Source organism: Montipora capricornis, chromosome 8 (genome assembly GCF_036669925.1).
Source record: "Montipora capricornis isolate CH-2021 chromosome 8, ASM3666992v2, whole genome shotgun sequence".
Taxonomy (NCBI): domain Eukaryota; kingdom Metazoa; phylum Cnidaria; class Anthozoa; order Scleractinia; family Acroporidae; genus Montipora; species Montipora capricornis.
Window position 1 is genome coordinate 11,529,651 of NC_090890.1, and position 15,000 is coordinate 11,544,650.

The window sequence follows — 15,000 nt, forward strand, 5'->3', positions numbered from 1 at the left end:
TGCTCTAGGCCAGATAATACGTATCAATGGCAATACTATTAACCGCAAGAAAAATATCGAGGAGATGATAAGTTTGATCAGTTTGACATTGAGTCAGAGATGAAAGGAAAAACCCAAAGGTGTCACTGTTTTAATTTTAGTTTCGTTTATTTTGCTTTCTTTCCATACATGTAGGTGTGAACTGAGGCCTAGCTACGCCATCGTCGGATCAAAAATGGAATTAACTCTGATGTCTACTTACAACTTCCAAACGTAATGTTGCAATGTTGAATGTCCATAGGAAGTGCATAGTGCATACATGTAGGTGTGAACTGAGGCCTAGCTACGCCATCGTCGGATCAAAAATGGAATTAACTCTGATGTCTACTTACAACTTCCAAACGTAATGTTGCAATGTTGAATGTCCATAGGAAAATCGTGCAACTCCATCTCACATGCCACAACAAGGCGAGTACTATATACAGAGAGAACAAGGAAAAATTACCATCAATAACTGTACGATGCCACAAATGAGAGATTTTCACTTGAATAAAGAGAATAAATTTTGGGTTTACCTTGAGGTGAGACTTTTCCAAATTTTCCTTTCAAGTTGTTGCTTTAACTACTTCCTTTCATTTTATTGTTTATTTACTTAATTAATTTATCAATTAATTACTTAATTTATTTGTTTATTTTCTTCGTTTTATGTCCTTAACGAGTTTCACAGTACCCATTGCCGGTTTTCGCATTACGCTTTATAATTGTACAAACGCTTAAGTTTTGTATAGTTTTACCTCGTTAGTGATTACTTCGTTAAGTGTTTTCAATATTTTCGTTGTACTCTTGGTCATGTGACTTCAGCGAGTCTTGTTTTCTTGTGTCATATTTTGTAGCATTTTTATTGCAAGTGTTTTCGTTAGCTTTCCATTAAATTGTCCTTGTAGTTATCTGTAATCTTTTTTTTAGGCCGGGAGCATAGTGACCACAGTGTTCGACACTAACGCTTGGCCGGTTGCCCGGGGCAAGAGAAATATATCCGTGAACAAGTAAAACAACTGTAAGACTTGAACGATCGGGCAATCAGAATTTTTGTTCAACTCACATTTTGCGGAACGATTTCATTTGCAACGAAGAAAGTGACTAGTAATATGACGTAGTAACCACAAAAACGATAAAGAAATAAATGTTACATCTCTTTGCTGTCATTTATTTAAAGATATATGTAAAGATACAAACCTCAAAACAGATACGAACATGCTTTCTCCGCAGGAAAGGAATGCTTGTTACAATTGAACCCAGTTTTCGCAAGGCCAAATGCGTACGATACTTTCATATTGAACAAGCCTGTAAATGTACTACGAAAATCCATGAGTATTTTTCAGTTCAGTTATCTATTTCTTTCTGCATTGATTGTTCAGCCACTTCATCATATTCAGTGAGCAAGTGAACAATACTCCTGATGATCACTTAGTTAAAATTAGATTTCACTGATAGTTACCTAATTGTTCATTTCTTTCATGAAATTTGCTCGATTACGTTTGATTTGGTTGCAAAGCATTTGCTAAGTTACTACTTAAGTGACTTGTAACACCAAATTATCAGACAACAGTTTGTTATAGCTTTTATCCTCCTTTGTGGACAAATTTGACATTTTTACAAGACTCCTTTGAGTTTTAATTTGCAACAGGTCTTTAAAAGGAGGGCAGCAAAAAAAACCATGGGCAACGAAAAGAAGAAAACTGGTTGCCCAAAGGGCAAAGTAGTAAGAAAGTTAGTGTCGAACACCGCATACTTAGTCTATAGTTTCCCTTAAGTATAGTTTTAGTTTCCCTTTGTAAATCAGGGGCGTAGCTAGCCTTTTGATTAAGCAAGGGCTCAACAAGAACTTCCGTAACTTGTTTTCTTTAATAGCTGAAAGGCCAAATTTTCTTTTGCTGACTATTCAATAGTAAATCCCCGCAATAGCAATAACGTTTTATTTTGAAAAATAAAAAAAATCTTATATATCAAAAAATCCTGAACGGTTGTCATGAACGTTTCTTAAGGAGTTTTCGTGCCACAAAAAGTAGACTTGTGACGTCATGTTATTTTGCATGGATTTCCGAAAAAGATAGCTTTTCATATAGTCTCGTTAGTTGTTGTTAGGTGTTCCTTGCGGTCGAGTTATCGAGATTTGAGATATGTAAACAAGAAGCGGTTGTGGTCATCACACCGAATTTACGGTTTGTTCTATTATTGTCTTCAAGCCGAGATTTATTTTATTTCGTCTAAGCGTCATCGATTTATATAAAACATCATTTGTTCGAATCAAATATTGTGCGCAATTATCTTAAGCCTGGTTCCCACTGGTCCGATAAGCACAAGCATAAGTACAAGCACAAAAATTTCTCTTTCCTTGATCTTCTCCGACGTTACTGCGCTAAACATAGTGGCCGAGCTCCTGGATGGGGGAATGGAAACTAGACACTTCAATGGCCTTTTTCTTACAACCCCACCTCAAAATTTCAGGATTTCCGAAAGCGAGAAAAAATAATTATGTAGAGAAATAAATAGTTAAATCTGCCAGACCGGTCGTCTATTTTAATAATAACTGAAAAACTGTCTGATAGAACTTTTTGAAAAAATGTTGACGGTTTTGTCTACATGTTGTTTACTAATTCGCAAAATTTTAACCCTGGTTGTACGGCTAGGTTTTGAGAAAAAGGCCTTTGAAATGTCTAGTTTCCAGTCCCCCCTCCAGGAAGTCCGTCACTATATTAAGCGTTTTCCCCTGATTTGTATTTATTTGTTAGGTAAAATTACATTTTACATCAATTGCAGTGACCAACACTTCACAAGAGACATCATTTTGCTTTAATTTCATAGATTTCAAAATTTTGATATTTTTTCTTCGGATAACTGTAGTAAGACACCTTAAATTCTACTAGATAACTTTTTGTTGTACTCTCTAATAAGTTAAAGAATTTAGGGAGATTTCCAACAAAGAAATAAAACCGGTAGGTCATCGACTTAGTTTTTCAGATAATTTTCAAAACCTGAAATTTAGAGGGCTTTATTGTGGACCTAGCGTGTTGCCAAGGTAACCGATATGACGTCATAAAGTATTACCTAACAATAGAGTTGCAAAGATATTTATAGTTTGCCTGCACTGTGAAATATCCTTCTTTGGTATCTTGCTTCGTTTCACAAACACTATAGCAACAAAAAAAACCCTTTCGAGCCTCCTTAATGCGACAAAGAAAAAATGAACAACGAGAAAGAGAAATACAAAGACGAAGCGAACGGCGACAGAACTACGGGAGCCATATGAGGCTATTGGCAGAAGATGAGAAAGGTTTACCTTTATGATGCTTTTACACTGAAGTGCGTTAGGCAACCAATTTCACTTAACCACGGCCAAAGGAATTACAAAAGCTAAACGGCACTGGCATGACCATGTCCATCACAATGGTTAGTTTCCCTCTTACTTTTTTTCATGCCTCGTTGCCTAGCTATTTGTACAACCGAAAAAGGCCTGCCGTGTTGACAGATTCTGACCTATTTCAAGATTCAGATTCTGGCATGATTTGTTGTCATTGTTGTCTTTTTCGTCTCGTATATCCGACCTTTCGACTCGTACATACGTTGAATTGAATTTTATAGTACATATTTCTGCAACGAATGCAATTGTAAGCAATGCTGGGGGCAGTTTTTTGTGGCCAGATATTAAAGGCTTCTAAAACGGCTTGATAAGCTGGAACCTGCGCTTTTGAGCAAAATTTACAAAATCTCGGTTGTTTGTGTAGTTTGTCAAGCGATTTTGTGGCCGGCTATGCTCGGCCATTGTTGCTTATTTTGGAATTCAATTCATCAATACTCTGGAAACTGTCCGCACTAAATTAATACCTTTCGATTAGGCTTTTTTATGTGAAATGGATGTCCAATGTACGTGAGCTTCTTTGTTTGATGGTAAAATTGCAGTAGAGTAAGCGAATTGCTACGCTTGGCTTTTTAATCATTGGCTTAATATTTATTTTTTTCTCTTGATCTAATGAAACGGAAGAGAGGGGGTGTAAAGATTACCATTCAAAACGGAAAATGTTGTCAAAGAGATTAGTGCGCATGGAATTGCAGTTTTAGTTGTTGTTCAAAATAAAATGTTGGTTATTTTTTGCAAGGCTTGTTCGTTTATTGCAGTCAGATCAGACATGTTTGATCACTGTGCGCTGTATCAAACTAAATGATGGCTTATTTTTATACACTGTATTGCTTTCTGGGGTGAGAAACGGTAGCCCCGCCTCAGGCTTGGCTAAATCTATTTAGTAAAATCCAACTAGTGGTCTATTATCAATGCTGCGTTCTGATTGGTTGAGCTACTAGTAGGCTATTTGTTATAGCCCACTAGTAGCGAAAAGCGCCGGCTTTGAAAACCAAAACAACAATTAAAGTCTAGCTTTAACTAGCGAAAGATGTTTTGTCTCGATATTTTTTGACCAACTAGTTGGATTTTACTAAAACAATTATTCCTCTCGCCCTCATGGCCTCTGAGTCAATAGCCCATTCGGCCTTCGGCCTCATGGGCTATTGACTCATAGCCCATTCGGGCTCGAGGAATAATTGTTAAATATTAGTGGTCCAAGTACAGAACCCTGGTGAACACCACATTTAATAGGAAGCCAATTTGAACATATTGAAAACGAGAGTTGAGATAACTATGCATCCAGTTTAGAGGGGTGCCTCGTATACCATAGAAATGTAACTTCTCTGGGAGGATGGAATGATTAAAAGTGTCAAAGGCCTTTCTGAGATCGATGACTATAGCTATAGTGCATTCTTTTCGAACGATTCAAATATTTTGTAAGTAAGCTCTAATATTTCCATGAAGTAGAGAGTTTCTTTCAAAAACCATACGGAGGATAATTTAGTATGTTGTGACAAGTAAGATAATTCATAAGGTGATGATACGTGGCGCTCTCAAGAATTTTGAAAAAGCAAGGTAAAATTGAGATGGGCCTATAAGTGGTGAACTTAATGCTGTCCTCACTTTTGAATACAGGAATTACCTTACTGGTTTTGAGTCTATCAGGCACAGTACCAGTAGAAAAGGAGATTTTACAGAATCGATGTTAATACAGTCCACTCCCTCATTGTTACTGCTTTTAAGAGAGGAAACTATTGTATATTAACAATTTCTTCAGAAGTAGTAGGTGAGGTGAAGAAACTATCCACAAAAGAACCATTCAGATATGATTTGTGCATGGTCAACAGAAACATGGGGGATTTTGGCGGCCAGGGAGGAACCAATGTTAGTAAAGAATTCATTAAACTTGTTAGCAGTTGTTTATAATATTACCTCTGTTGTCTTTCAAATTGGTAAAAGGTCTGGAATAATGATATTTGAGGTGACCACGCTTTTATTGATAGACCAAGTTTGTCTTAATGTTAATTTGTCATGGTAATACTTTTTCCTTCATAATTTAATTATATAATTTATTTTATTTCATTTATTTATTTTATTTTATTTCTATCATTGTTAACTAATTAATTACAAATTAAAATAACGATAAAAATTAGCATAATAATAATACAAAGCAGTTCCGCCTGTAAATAGCCAACGCTAGTCGAGGCGGGCTGCCTAAGGTTACAGTAGTCAGTTAAGCATTAACTAAATTACTGTTTACGAGATGTAAAAGAAAAATTAATTAACTAGGAAAGTAAATTGAATGTTGTTAAATAGTAATGTATTTGTTACGAAATTTAGTATATGCAGCTTTGTTAGTTGGTGTTGGGTTTTAACAGAATTCCATATAGAGGGAATCTTTCCTTCAACAGGAGTTTAGGAGCACGGAGGTAAACCAAGGTTTCGTTGATGCCCCTTTCGGTACCTTCCATTGGAAAATAATGAAAGGCCCTTTCAAATAAATAAATGGCAAATTTCCCTACCCTTTCATATACTTCGACTCGAGAAATCCCTACCTTTTCATAAACCTGAAGCGTGAAAAAGTTACCTCTTTCGGGCCGAGCCTCCCCGTATAGGCCATTATAGGGAAGTGGGGTACATTTCAGATGTGTCCATATGCAAAATTCTCAGAATATAGCCTTATGGTTATTATGAACTCTAAATTTACATACGGCGCAAGGATTTTTAACACAATCAGGCATTAAATAAAGAGGATAAAATAACTAGTTAGGACTAAAAATAAATTAGACCCATATATGTAAATGGTATAGCAAGTCTGGTTAACTCTAAATTGAGATATTATTATCTGTAGATATAAATCACTTCTTTTTAATTTAGCAAAATCCCACAAAGAAAAAGAATCAGCTGTGAATCTGCATTAATTAAGGCATTAGATTGTTGACTGCCAGGGATGATAAAACTACATGTAGTAAGACCTCCCGTTTCTACGTTCAAGGTTGGCAAGATTTCATATAGGACTTATGTTGTACAACTCAACTTGGACTTAAATGGAAAAAATGTCTGGCTACGCCCCTGTAAATGGTTAATAGTTTATGCCGTTCTAGAGTTTAATGTAGCTTTGAGGCTACACAGTCATTGACCAAGGACTTTCTTGACCAATCAAATTAACAAAGTATTTAACGTTTAGTGATTTCGACTTCTTATTGGGTCATTCGCCAAAAAAGGGGCTAGGTCGCGCAATTTTAGGCAATTTCAGCACTGATCGAATGGTCATAGAATGAATTAAAATATCAAAATAACTGTTCAAAACTATAGAAGAACTCTAACAAAACACAGGGAAGCCAAGAAGGGACATGGATGGACAAAACTGGAGATGATAGAAATGGATTGAATTTGGGTAAATTTGAAAACCGTCGGCCCATCTTTTTTCAAATTTGTATCAGTCTATATCAAAATGCCATTTACACAGCTGGAAAATCATTCTCAGTTGTTATGTGGCCGTGATTTTGCAAATGAAAGACTCTTGCTCTGCCAATTTGACATTTAGAGCTCATAATTAACAAAATTAAACAAAATTACCTAAAATAGCGTGACCTAGCCACTTTAATCTAGGTTTTTCAGTTTGACAACACGAGAAGGCCTAGATTTTGAAATGCCTTCTTGCTCGTTGATAAAAGTTTCTTCTTTGATTGCTTCGTTGGTTTCCAGTCAACGAAAATAGACATACTCACTTTCTCGAATAATAAACGTCACCGCTTGGCTTCAGTCTCAGCACCGAATGCAAGGCTTTATCTTCCATATCCATATCTGTTTCTCGTGAATTGAAGCAATAAGTGTCAGGTCTCCACACAAGTCCAATATCTTGTTTCGTCAAGGCGACTGTGGAATTAAGAACGTTTGCAAGGCGAGGATCCTTCCATTCTTGACGAAAATACAGGAAAGTTGTTATTTCCTAACAAAAATAAGACTGTTTAATTTAAAGATACTTTTCCCATCGATCACTAACGCATGACATACTGTTTCAAGTCAGCGTTCGAGAAGAAAGAGCTTATGATTGCTTATCCGCGTTTTTAAGTTTCCTTGGAGCTACAATTTTTTGTTTGGTCGACGTCATTCGGCTGCTCGCTTTGTTTAAATTTTGTGAGGTACAATGGGGCAACCATGCGAATCTTGAAAGACGGAATAGTGCCTCCTTCAACGCGGAAATTCTGAGACAAAAGATGATTAAGAAAATGCTCAACTACTGTAAAAAAAAAGTTGCGTTATAGGCGAAAATTTTGAAAGTGAAGACCCGATGTTATCTTAATAATCAAGAAGAAACAAGGGGCATACAAGTAGTATACCATGTCAGGAGGATTATGCGGATCGAGCGGATCGATCCGCATCCCACTGACTCCCTAGACATTAAACCTTAACCCTTACATCAATAGGTAAAATCATGCAAAATTCTGGTATCTAAACAGGAGTAGGACCAATTGCAGTTGCTGCCCCCAAACTCTGGAACTCTCTTCCAGTTAGCCTCCGCTAGTTAGACAACCCTAACGAGTTTGGGCGCCATTTAAAGTCATACATTTTAAAGCAAGCTTTTTGTTCTTAGACAATTTGCGATAATTTTAAATTCTTATTGTAAACAGGTAAAGTCACTTTATTTAACGTCGGTAGTTCCTTCAGCTGCTAGGCTGGAATCAAAAACTTAAGCGTAAATGTCAAATTTCAATTTTAACTTTTCATTATTTTTCTATATTTACATTAATTAAGCTTATTTTTGAATATAGAAATATTTAATGTACTTGTAATGCGGAATAGATTATATTTTACATGTTTTTTTTGCCCACTTTAAATAACAAATTATAGTTTTAAAAATACCTTAGTACAATATTTAAAGTTCCCCAATATTCTTGTTTAAGTTTGTGAATGGATTATCTTACCATATCCACTTCCTCTATCTTTCCAAATGATTCCACGTAAGCATCCACCATGATCAATGTTGCATTTTCTTCGGAAAAACAAACATAGAAGCTTTAAGGCAAGTCCTCGACCGTAACAACAACAGCAACAACAAAATTACAACTGAAAGGTTTGAAAAGAGGATCTGGTCAAGTATTCCTGGAGACTACAGTTTACTCATGGAACCATAATGAGCTGGACAATGAATGAACTTGACTTTCAGTTTAAATAAAACTCAGTTTTTGTTTATGAATTAGGAATGGATATGGCAACCACGCAGGTCCACTTGATCCTAAGGGACTATGCAATAAATATCTGGAGGGAAGGAAGGTTCTGAAATGAGCAAAATAGGCCTTTTACGTGGGGCCTCCACAGTACTAGATGTAAAATAACTTGTAATCACTCCCCCTTTTAAAATAAGAGCACTACCAAACCCTCCCCCCTTCCTTTTTCCCGTCCGGTCTTTTGAGAGGAACTTTATAGCTCACTAAACTGTAAATTACCTTTGCATATTTATTTATTTAAGAGATATCTTTGTCAGAGATGAGCATTACTTCAAAGCTCTCTTAATGTTTAAGGTGATTCCCTAGTATTGCACTGCGCATCCTGTTCTGCGCATAACACAGCGTAGGCCACGTTCGTATTAAGGCATGGCTAAGAGGCTTTATGGTCAAATTTCACGGCTCAGTTCTGTTTTCTTTGTCTCACAAGTCTCAACGGATATTTCTAAACTAAACAATGTTTGAATTTAACCATAAAGACTCGTAGCCATGTGTGAATATTGATATATCGAATGTGGCCACAAACATTTCAAAATGGCGACCTTTCGTGCCGGAAACCTCGCAAGAAAGAATAATGGCCGTTTTCAGAGCACAGCAGTAAACAGCAAAACAAGAAACCTTTTAGACTCTCGCAAAACAAAAAGTCGAGTGATAGCTTTGATGATGCTAAAGAACATTTCAGTCCAACAGTGAAAGTGAAACCTTGCTATCGGGGAGACGTGTTGTCGAGGGGTCGAGCTTGGTTTGCTTTCTGTTTCCTCCTAAACGAGGTTGGTGACCTATCTTTTTTTTGGCATAATTTTATTCTCTTACTCATCCACTTTGTGCTGTAAAAAAATTTTAAAAAATTTACGTCAGAAAAAAAAGTTACAGGAAAAAAAGGATTCGTAGCCATCACTCATGGACACAAAATTGTCTCCTCGAGATCACGCACCCGAGGAATATTTGTAGTCAGTGCCTTTTCAAGACGTGTGCCTGTGCCATAAAACAAACATTAAATTATTCCTTTTGAGCAATACAATTCACCTGTTTTGTTATTTCAAGAATTACGTCAAAGCTGTGCTTCCTGTTTCTGCAAAACGTAGCCTGAACCGATAGAACAAACTTGTCCTTGATAGATGAAGTCGCAATGATCAAATGAGTAACTTGAGCAAGTTATATCTTGCAAACGAGCTTGGTGACCTATTTATTTAATTGTACATTTCGAGTCACCAGAATGTAGGGAACAATCGAGAAAAGTTTAAAGAAAATCTTACGACAACTTCTATTACTAAGGAATCACCTTAATTCACAAACTGATCGACAAATCATGTTTGCGTGATCTACTTGCATGCAAAGACTTTATTGAGAAAGCCGAGGACCTCGTTCACAGCTTTTATTATTAGACCTCAAATTGTCATGTTTAAAAATGTTTGTTTTGCTTGTTTGTGATTTATGTCAAACTACATAAATTGTGTCATGTTTGTTCTCGAAATTTTTAAAGAAGAGGTTTAATAACACAAGCTTTGTATTTTGCAGATAAGGCACCATTTCGAAGCTTTTATCACTATATAAAGTTAGCCAGGCCTAAAAGAGGAGTTCCATGTTATTTATTCTTACAAAAAGTTAACCTGGCTTGAGCTTGCAATTCAATCGAAAATCAGTACTGGTCAGCGGTCAACTTTAAAAAAAAAACCAGCTGACCTCGATGAGCTTTAAAATTAAGCCCGCGATATGATCACGTGATACTGGTCAGCGGGTACCTTGGTTTGAAGGGTGTCAATTAACCACAACCAAAGATGTTGTCGCCAAAAACGCATTACACCACTGAGTTTTACATTGGCATAAAGTAAAAAAAAAGTAAAGTGGTGCATTTCTATAGCGCCCTTATCACAACGTCTCAAAGGCGCTTAACAATGATCAATATACCTCCAGCGGACTGGAAGCATATACAGGCGCAAATTGCAACCGCTTCTAAGTAGTCCATGCATGCTGGTACGCATACATGGACGTACGGTGGTACGGTGACCAAAACCAAATTTTCTCGCACAGATGGGTACCAATGGTGCTCCGCGCGCGCCCCCTTCTGCGCTCGGAGCTCAGCTATTATAGGTTCTAGATGTGCCATGTACTGTTCTTGATATTCTTACAAGTCATTATATAACAAAGATGTTGAGATGAAATAAATTATGTACCACTACCTTGCATATGGCGGTTGCGCCCGCAGTACACGCGGCAGTCAAAACTTGACTGTCCTCCGTAAGTGGTACGTTTCATGTGGGCCTAAATGACGTAGTTTGTTCAGCTGCAAGAAATGCCACTCGAAACGAATCGATCATGGATATTTTTTTCTTATTTTTTCCCAAGTATTAAAATATTAAAATTGTTTTTGACCTATTCTAATACTTAGCTAGAGAATGCTGGGTTAAGTTCGACGAAGAACGAGATATTTAGTGTATAGCTAAAATCTTGCCGGGCGAAAACAAGCCAGCGAGTTGCCGGACGCGGGTGACTCGGTTTTGGCGCCAAACCTAAAGCTTAAAACCCAAAAATGTTTCAAATTTTTAATTTGTTACTACTGTAACTGTTGTAGTTTTTCGTTTTTTAAATCCTTTGTGGGTTATCGATGTGGTGTCTAGAGAGAAAAGTTCGCCGATTTAAATGCCTTTCCTGTGAACGCTCACTCTCTTGTAGCGGTAATTTGTATAAACATTACTGAACTTTCACCGATCACCCTCCCAACCAAAACCGTCGCTAAACTGCAAGGAGGCCACCGATTTGTTTCTGGACGAGGACTTAAGCCCCTACTACCGGAAAGCCAGACTTCGAGAAGTTTTCAAAGGAAGGTTCACCAGTGAAGAACTCGTGGAACCCGCCCTTCCGCAGATGGCACAAAACAAACTCCTTCGAAGCCGAGTCCTGTCGGCGAAGTCTTCCTCCACCGAAGAAGTCCGTAACTATCTCATTCCACCTTGAATAAAATCTTAAATCTGCCCTATTGATCCAATCCATATTATTGCAAATATTCACCGTAAGCTGTTGTAATATAATCTAAAATCCATGTATATAAATTAGTGAAAGAGAAGATCGATACACCTGAATGTTGATATCGAAGATCAACTGCAATTTTTCTAACCAATCAGAGAGCACACAATTGCTGTGACGTCAGGTCAATTCAAATTTCAGAGGCCCCGACCGCGTGCAAGGTAAAACTTCAACATAAGCTGTAACCCCGTCTATGTTTTAAAAAAATGACCTCTAGACCCCACCCTAAACCATAATTTAACTGAGTTCGCACCTCCGTAATTAGGACGTATTCCCTTGTCGTAATTGGTTGTTTCCAAATGCGTCTTGAGAACTTGAATGGGAGAGAGATTACCGCTAGAAAAAAAAGAACATTCAATAAAAATCATTCCGTTCATTTCAAATGTCATTGGCGCTATTGTGATTAACTTGTTTGAATATGAGATTCTAGCATGGCAGACCATAATATGGAGCGTAAGGACAAATGACAAAGCACACTTTCGACATTTCGTAACAATTACACAACGCAATATCCCATCTTGATATTACAAGCCTACCACTGTAAAAAGAAAGAAAACAGTCAGGATTAAGGACGGAGCCTACTAATTCAAAGGTATTTTTGCCCCGATTTATGATTATGTAGGAAAGCTAGATCTTAACAAGTGTGATTGAAATCCAAAAATGAAAATTTGGGATAAACACGCATTTTCGAAGATAATTCATGAACAATATTTGTAAAAAGCTCTAAAATGCAAAGCAATGTATGGCGTTCTTTCTCAAATTGAAGCTCAATTATCTCTAAAGAATGCATGGTTACCCCAAATTTTCTTTTTGGATACCAAGAGTACTTACGAAGATCTACTTTCTCTGCAAAGCTTTAAACCGCTCAAAAATATCCCTGCATTAGTAAGCAGAAATGATGATGATGATGATGATTAGTAAGCATCACCGATAGGAAACCCGAGTATCTCGAGATGCGCAGAACAGAACAATAGTAGGCACCGTCCTTAAAGGCCAACCTTCAACCGACAGGCGCGCGCATTGAATGAAAATGTGGCACTTTAAAATTTTTAACCAATCGCTAAACGAAGTTTTCCAAAACCAGTACACTGGCGAAATTTCTTTTGACACTCGTTTTGAGAAGGATCTCGAGTTGAACATGAAATTTGAATTTGAGTTGCCAACAAGTAAGATTTATCATAAATCATGCTAAACTCTGCGAAGATGCCACGATACCTTGCAGCAGCAACCAATGTTGGGAAGAAAATGGCTGTGATCCAGGCCATCTCAATTACAAAAATTCTACTGGACTTTCGACCTAAGCAATTAACAGACCATTAGAAAATTAAATTAACTGTCATGAATCATCATTAGTGGCACAAAATCACCTGGCTTTTAAGGCGTATGTTAGAGGTCCCGGAATTGCGAAGGAGTTACAAAGGAGAAAAAAAAAGAAAGTAACTTGAAAGCTGAATACTTAAATATAAAAAGATATAATTATATAATTAAATAATGAAAACCATGACAATGACGGTCCATTAATTTATTTAAACAGGTTATAGTTATCACACTTATTTGGTGACTACAAAGGGATTCGTCTATAACCCGCTTTTCAAAGATAAGTTCCTTTCATTCATAAAGTCCTTCAGCGGAACAATCTTCCTGCCGGTGTACGTTGGATCAGTGGCTTGATCTGATCTTGATCTTGGCGTAATTAAAAGTTAAGAAGCTAAATATTTTGAGCACTAATTAAGATCAAATCTACGTCGTATCGGCTCTTGCTCAAAATATTTAGCTTCCCAACAAATTGATCTGCTCCCAACTGAGTGGCTCCAAAGCTCAGTTGGTTGAGCCTTGCAGAGGCATCGCAGAGGTCATTGGATCGAATCCCGTTGAAGCCATGTTTTCAACTGTCTATAAAGAGACAATCGCTTAAATTATTCAGATAAGTGTGAGGATCACTTCGCTCTTTCGTCTAAAGATTTTCCTACTTGTAACTTTGCAAAATGAGGGGTGATCCAGGGGTAGTCCATGGACCGGGTCCATGAAGGGGTCCATGTTTTGTATACGTCCTGTACATGTTGCTAACGTTTGCTTTCGAATGAAAAGGTTTTTCCCGCCAAAACGAGGCGGGCTTGTCGCATATTACGAGAAATAAGGCAGAAAGTCAGTCAATCAAGGAATGCCAGAGCCAGACGAGAAAATGCGACTAGATCAACGTTGCCTACAGAAATCAATTTGTATCGCTGTGAGCTTGTTGAATCTGCTCTCTTTGCGGGAGTGACGGTATCCAAAGTCGATACAATGCGCCCTTTTGTTGAGAAATATGGTCACCGGTTAACCCGTCGTGCACACCTTAGTGAGCTTATACTTGTAATACTACATAGAGAAAAAGAGACTTTGAACGAGAAACTTAAGTCCAAAAAAGAGGTTTCGGTCATATTTGCCGGAACGGCCCATTTGGGCGAAGCGTTGGCGAACGTGGTGCGTTTCTTTCAAGAAGACCTTTATAAGCCAACTCAACATCTAATCCGTCTCGAAGTTCACGCAAAGGCCCTCAAAGGAGAGGAACTGGCTCAGAGATTGATATCCTGCTTGGCAGTAGACTATAACTTCGGTCAAAGGGTAGTCATTGGGGGTTGCAACGTGCGCTTCCGTAAATGGAGCCGCCGTGAGAAATGTGAAAGTTTTTCTATGCAGATCTTTTTGATGTTGTTTCTTTTTCACACACTATAGACAATGTGGGATTTCTCTTTGAATTTCAAGTTTTGGATTCCATTGTACGCTTTCGGATAGGCTTGTTTTCCCACAGTTACCATGCCAAGCTTGCATGGAGAGAGAACACCGGGCAGTCAATCCGTACCTTCAGCGAGACCAGCTGAGGTACTTAAGCAAGCTCTGGACTTGTTTGCAGATGTCGAGACTTTCCTCCGCCAAAACGAGGAAGTATTTCCTGCAAATCACAGACATCTGCTGGAAATATTTGATGATCCCGAGAGCCTCCAGAAGCTATAAGTTTGGAGCTGGCTGTTGTAATCGATGCCGGGGTACATTTTGTAAACGCTACTTATGACCTAGAAGGTGACGGCCCATTGATTTTTTCTCTTGCTATGAGCGTCTCTCAGCTGTAGCACACGCTGTTCCAGTCGACCACTACCCTAACACCGAGGCCGTTGCTGGCGAGATCGCAAACGGCGACGCTGCTCTCTTCAATCGTCTTATCTCGCAAGCTAAAGCTTGCGTTCGGCCAGGACTGAATAAGTTACCAGCAAAAATTTAGTGCGCCATTCCCCGACATCGTGAGAGCGTTTGAAGCGGCTTGGCTTTGTTGTCCTGTGCAGGTACAAGCACTTCGTCCAACAGCAGCCACATTGGAAAAGTTAAGGAATT

The 15,000-nt window shown here is 38.0% G+C and overlaps 1 protein-coding gene across 1 annotated transcript in view; it reads right to left on the minus strand.

The window, feature by feature from the left end:
• LOC138013462 (gamma-aminobutyric acid receptor subunit alpha-6-like) overlaps positions 1-15,000 on the minus strand; it is a 31,297-nt gene that overhangs the window by 11,771 nt on the left and 4,526 nt on the right. The window contains exons 2-6 of the mRNA XM_068860555.1: positions 12,847-12,928; positions 11,885-11,967; positions 8,308-8,375; positions 7,111-7,331; positions 372-454 (exon numbers count right to left, since the gene is read on the minus strand). Of these exons, the coding sequence (XP_068716656.1) occupies positions 372-454; positions 7,111-7,331; positions 8,308-8,375; positions 11,885-11,967; positions 12,847-12,928 (537 nt within the window). The remainder of the gene's footprint in view (positions 1-371; positions 455-7,110; positions 7,332-8,307; positions 8,376-11,884; positions 11,968-12,846; positions 12,929-15,000) is intronic.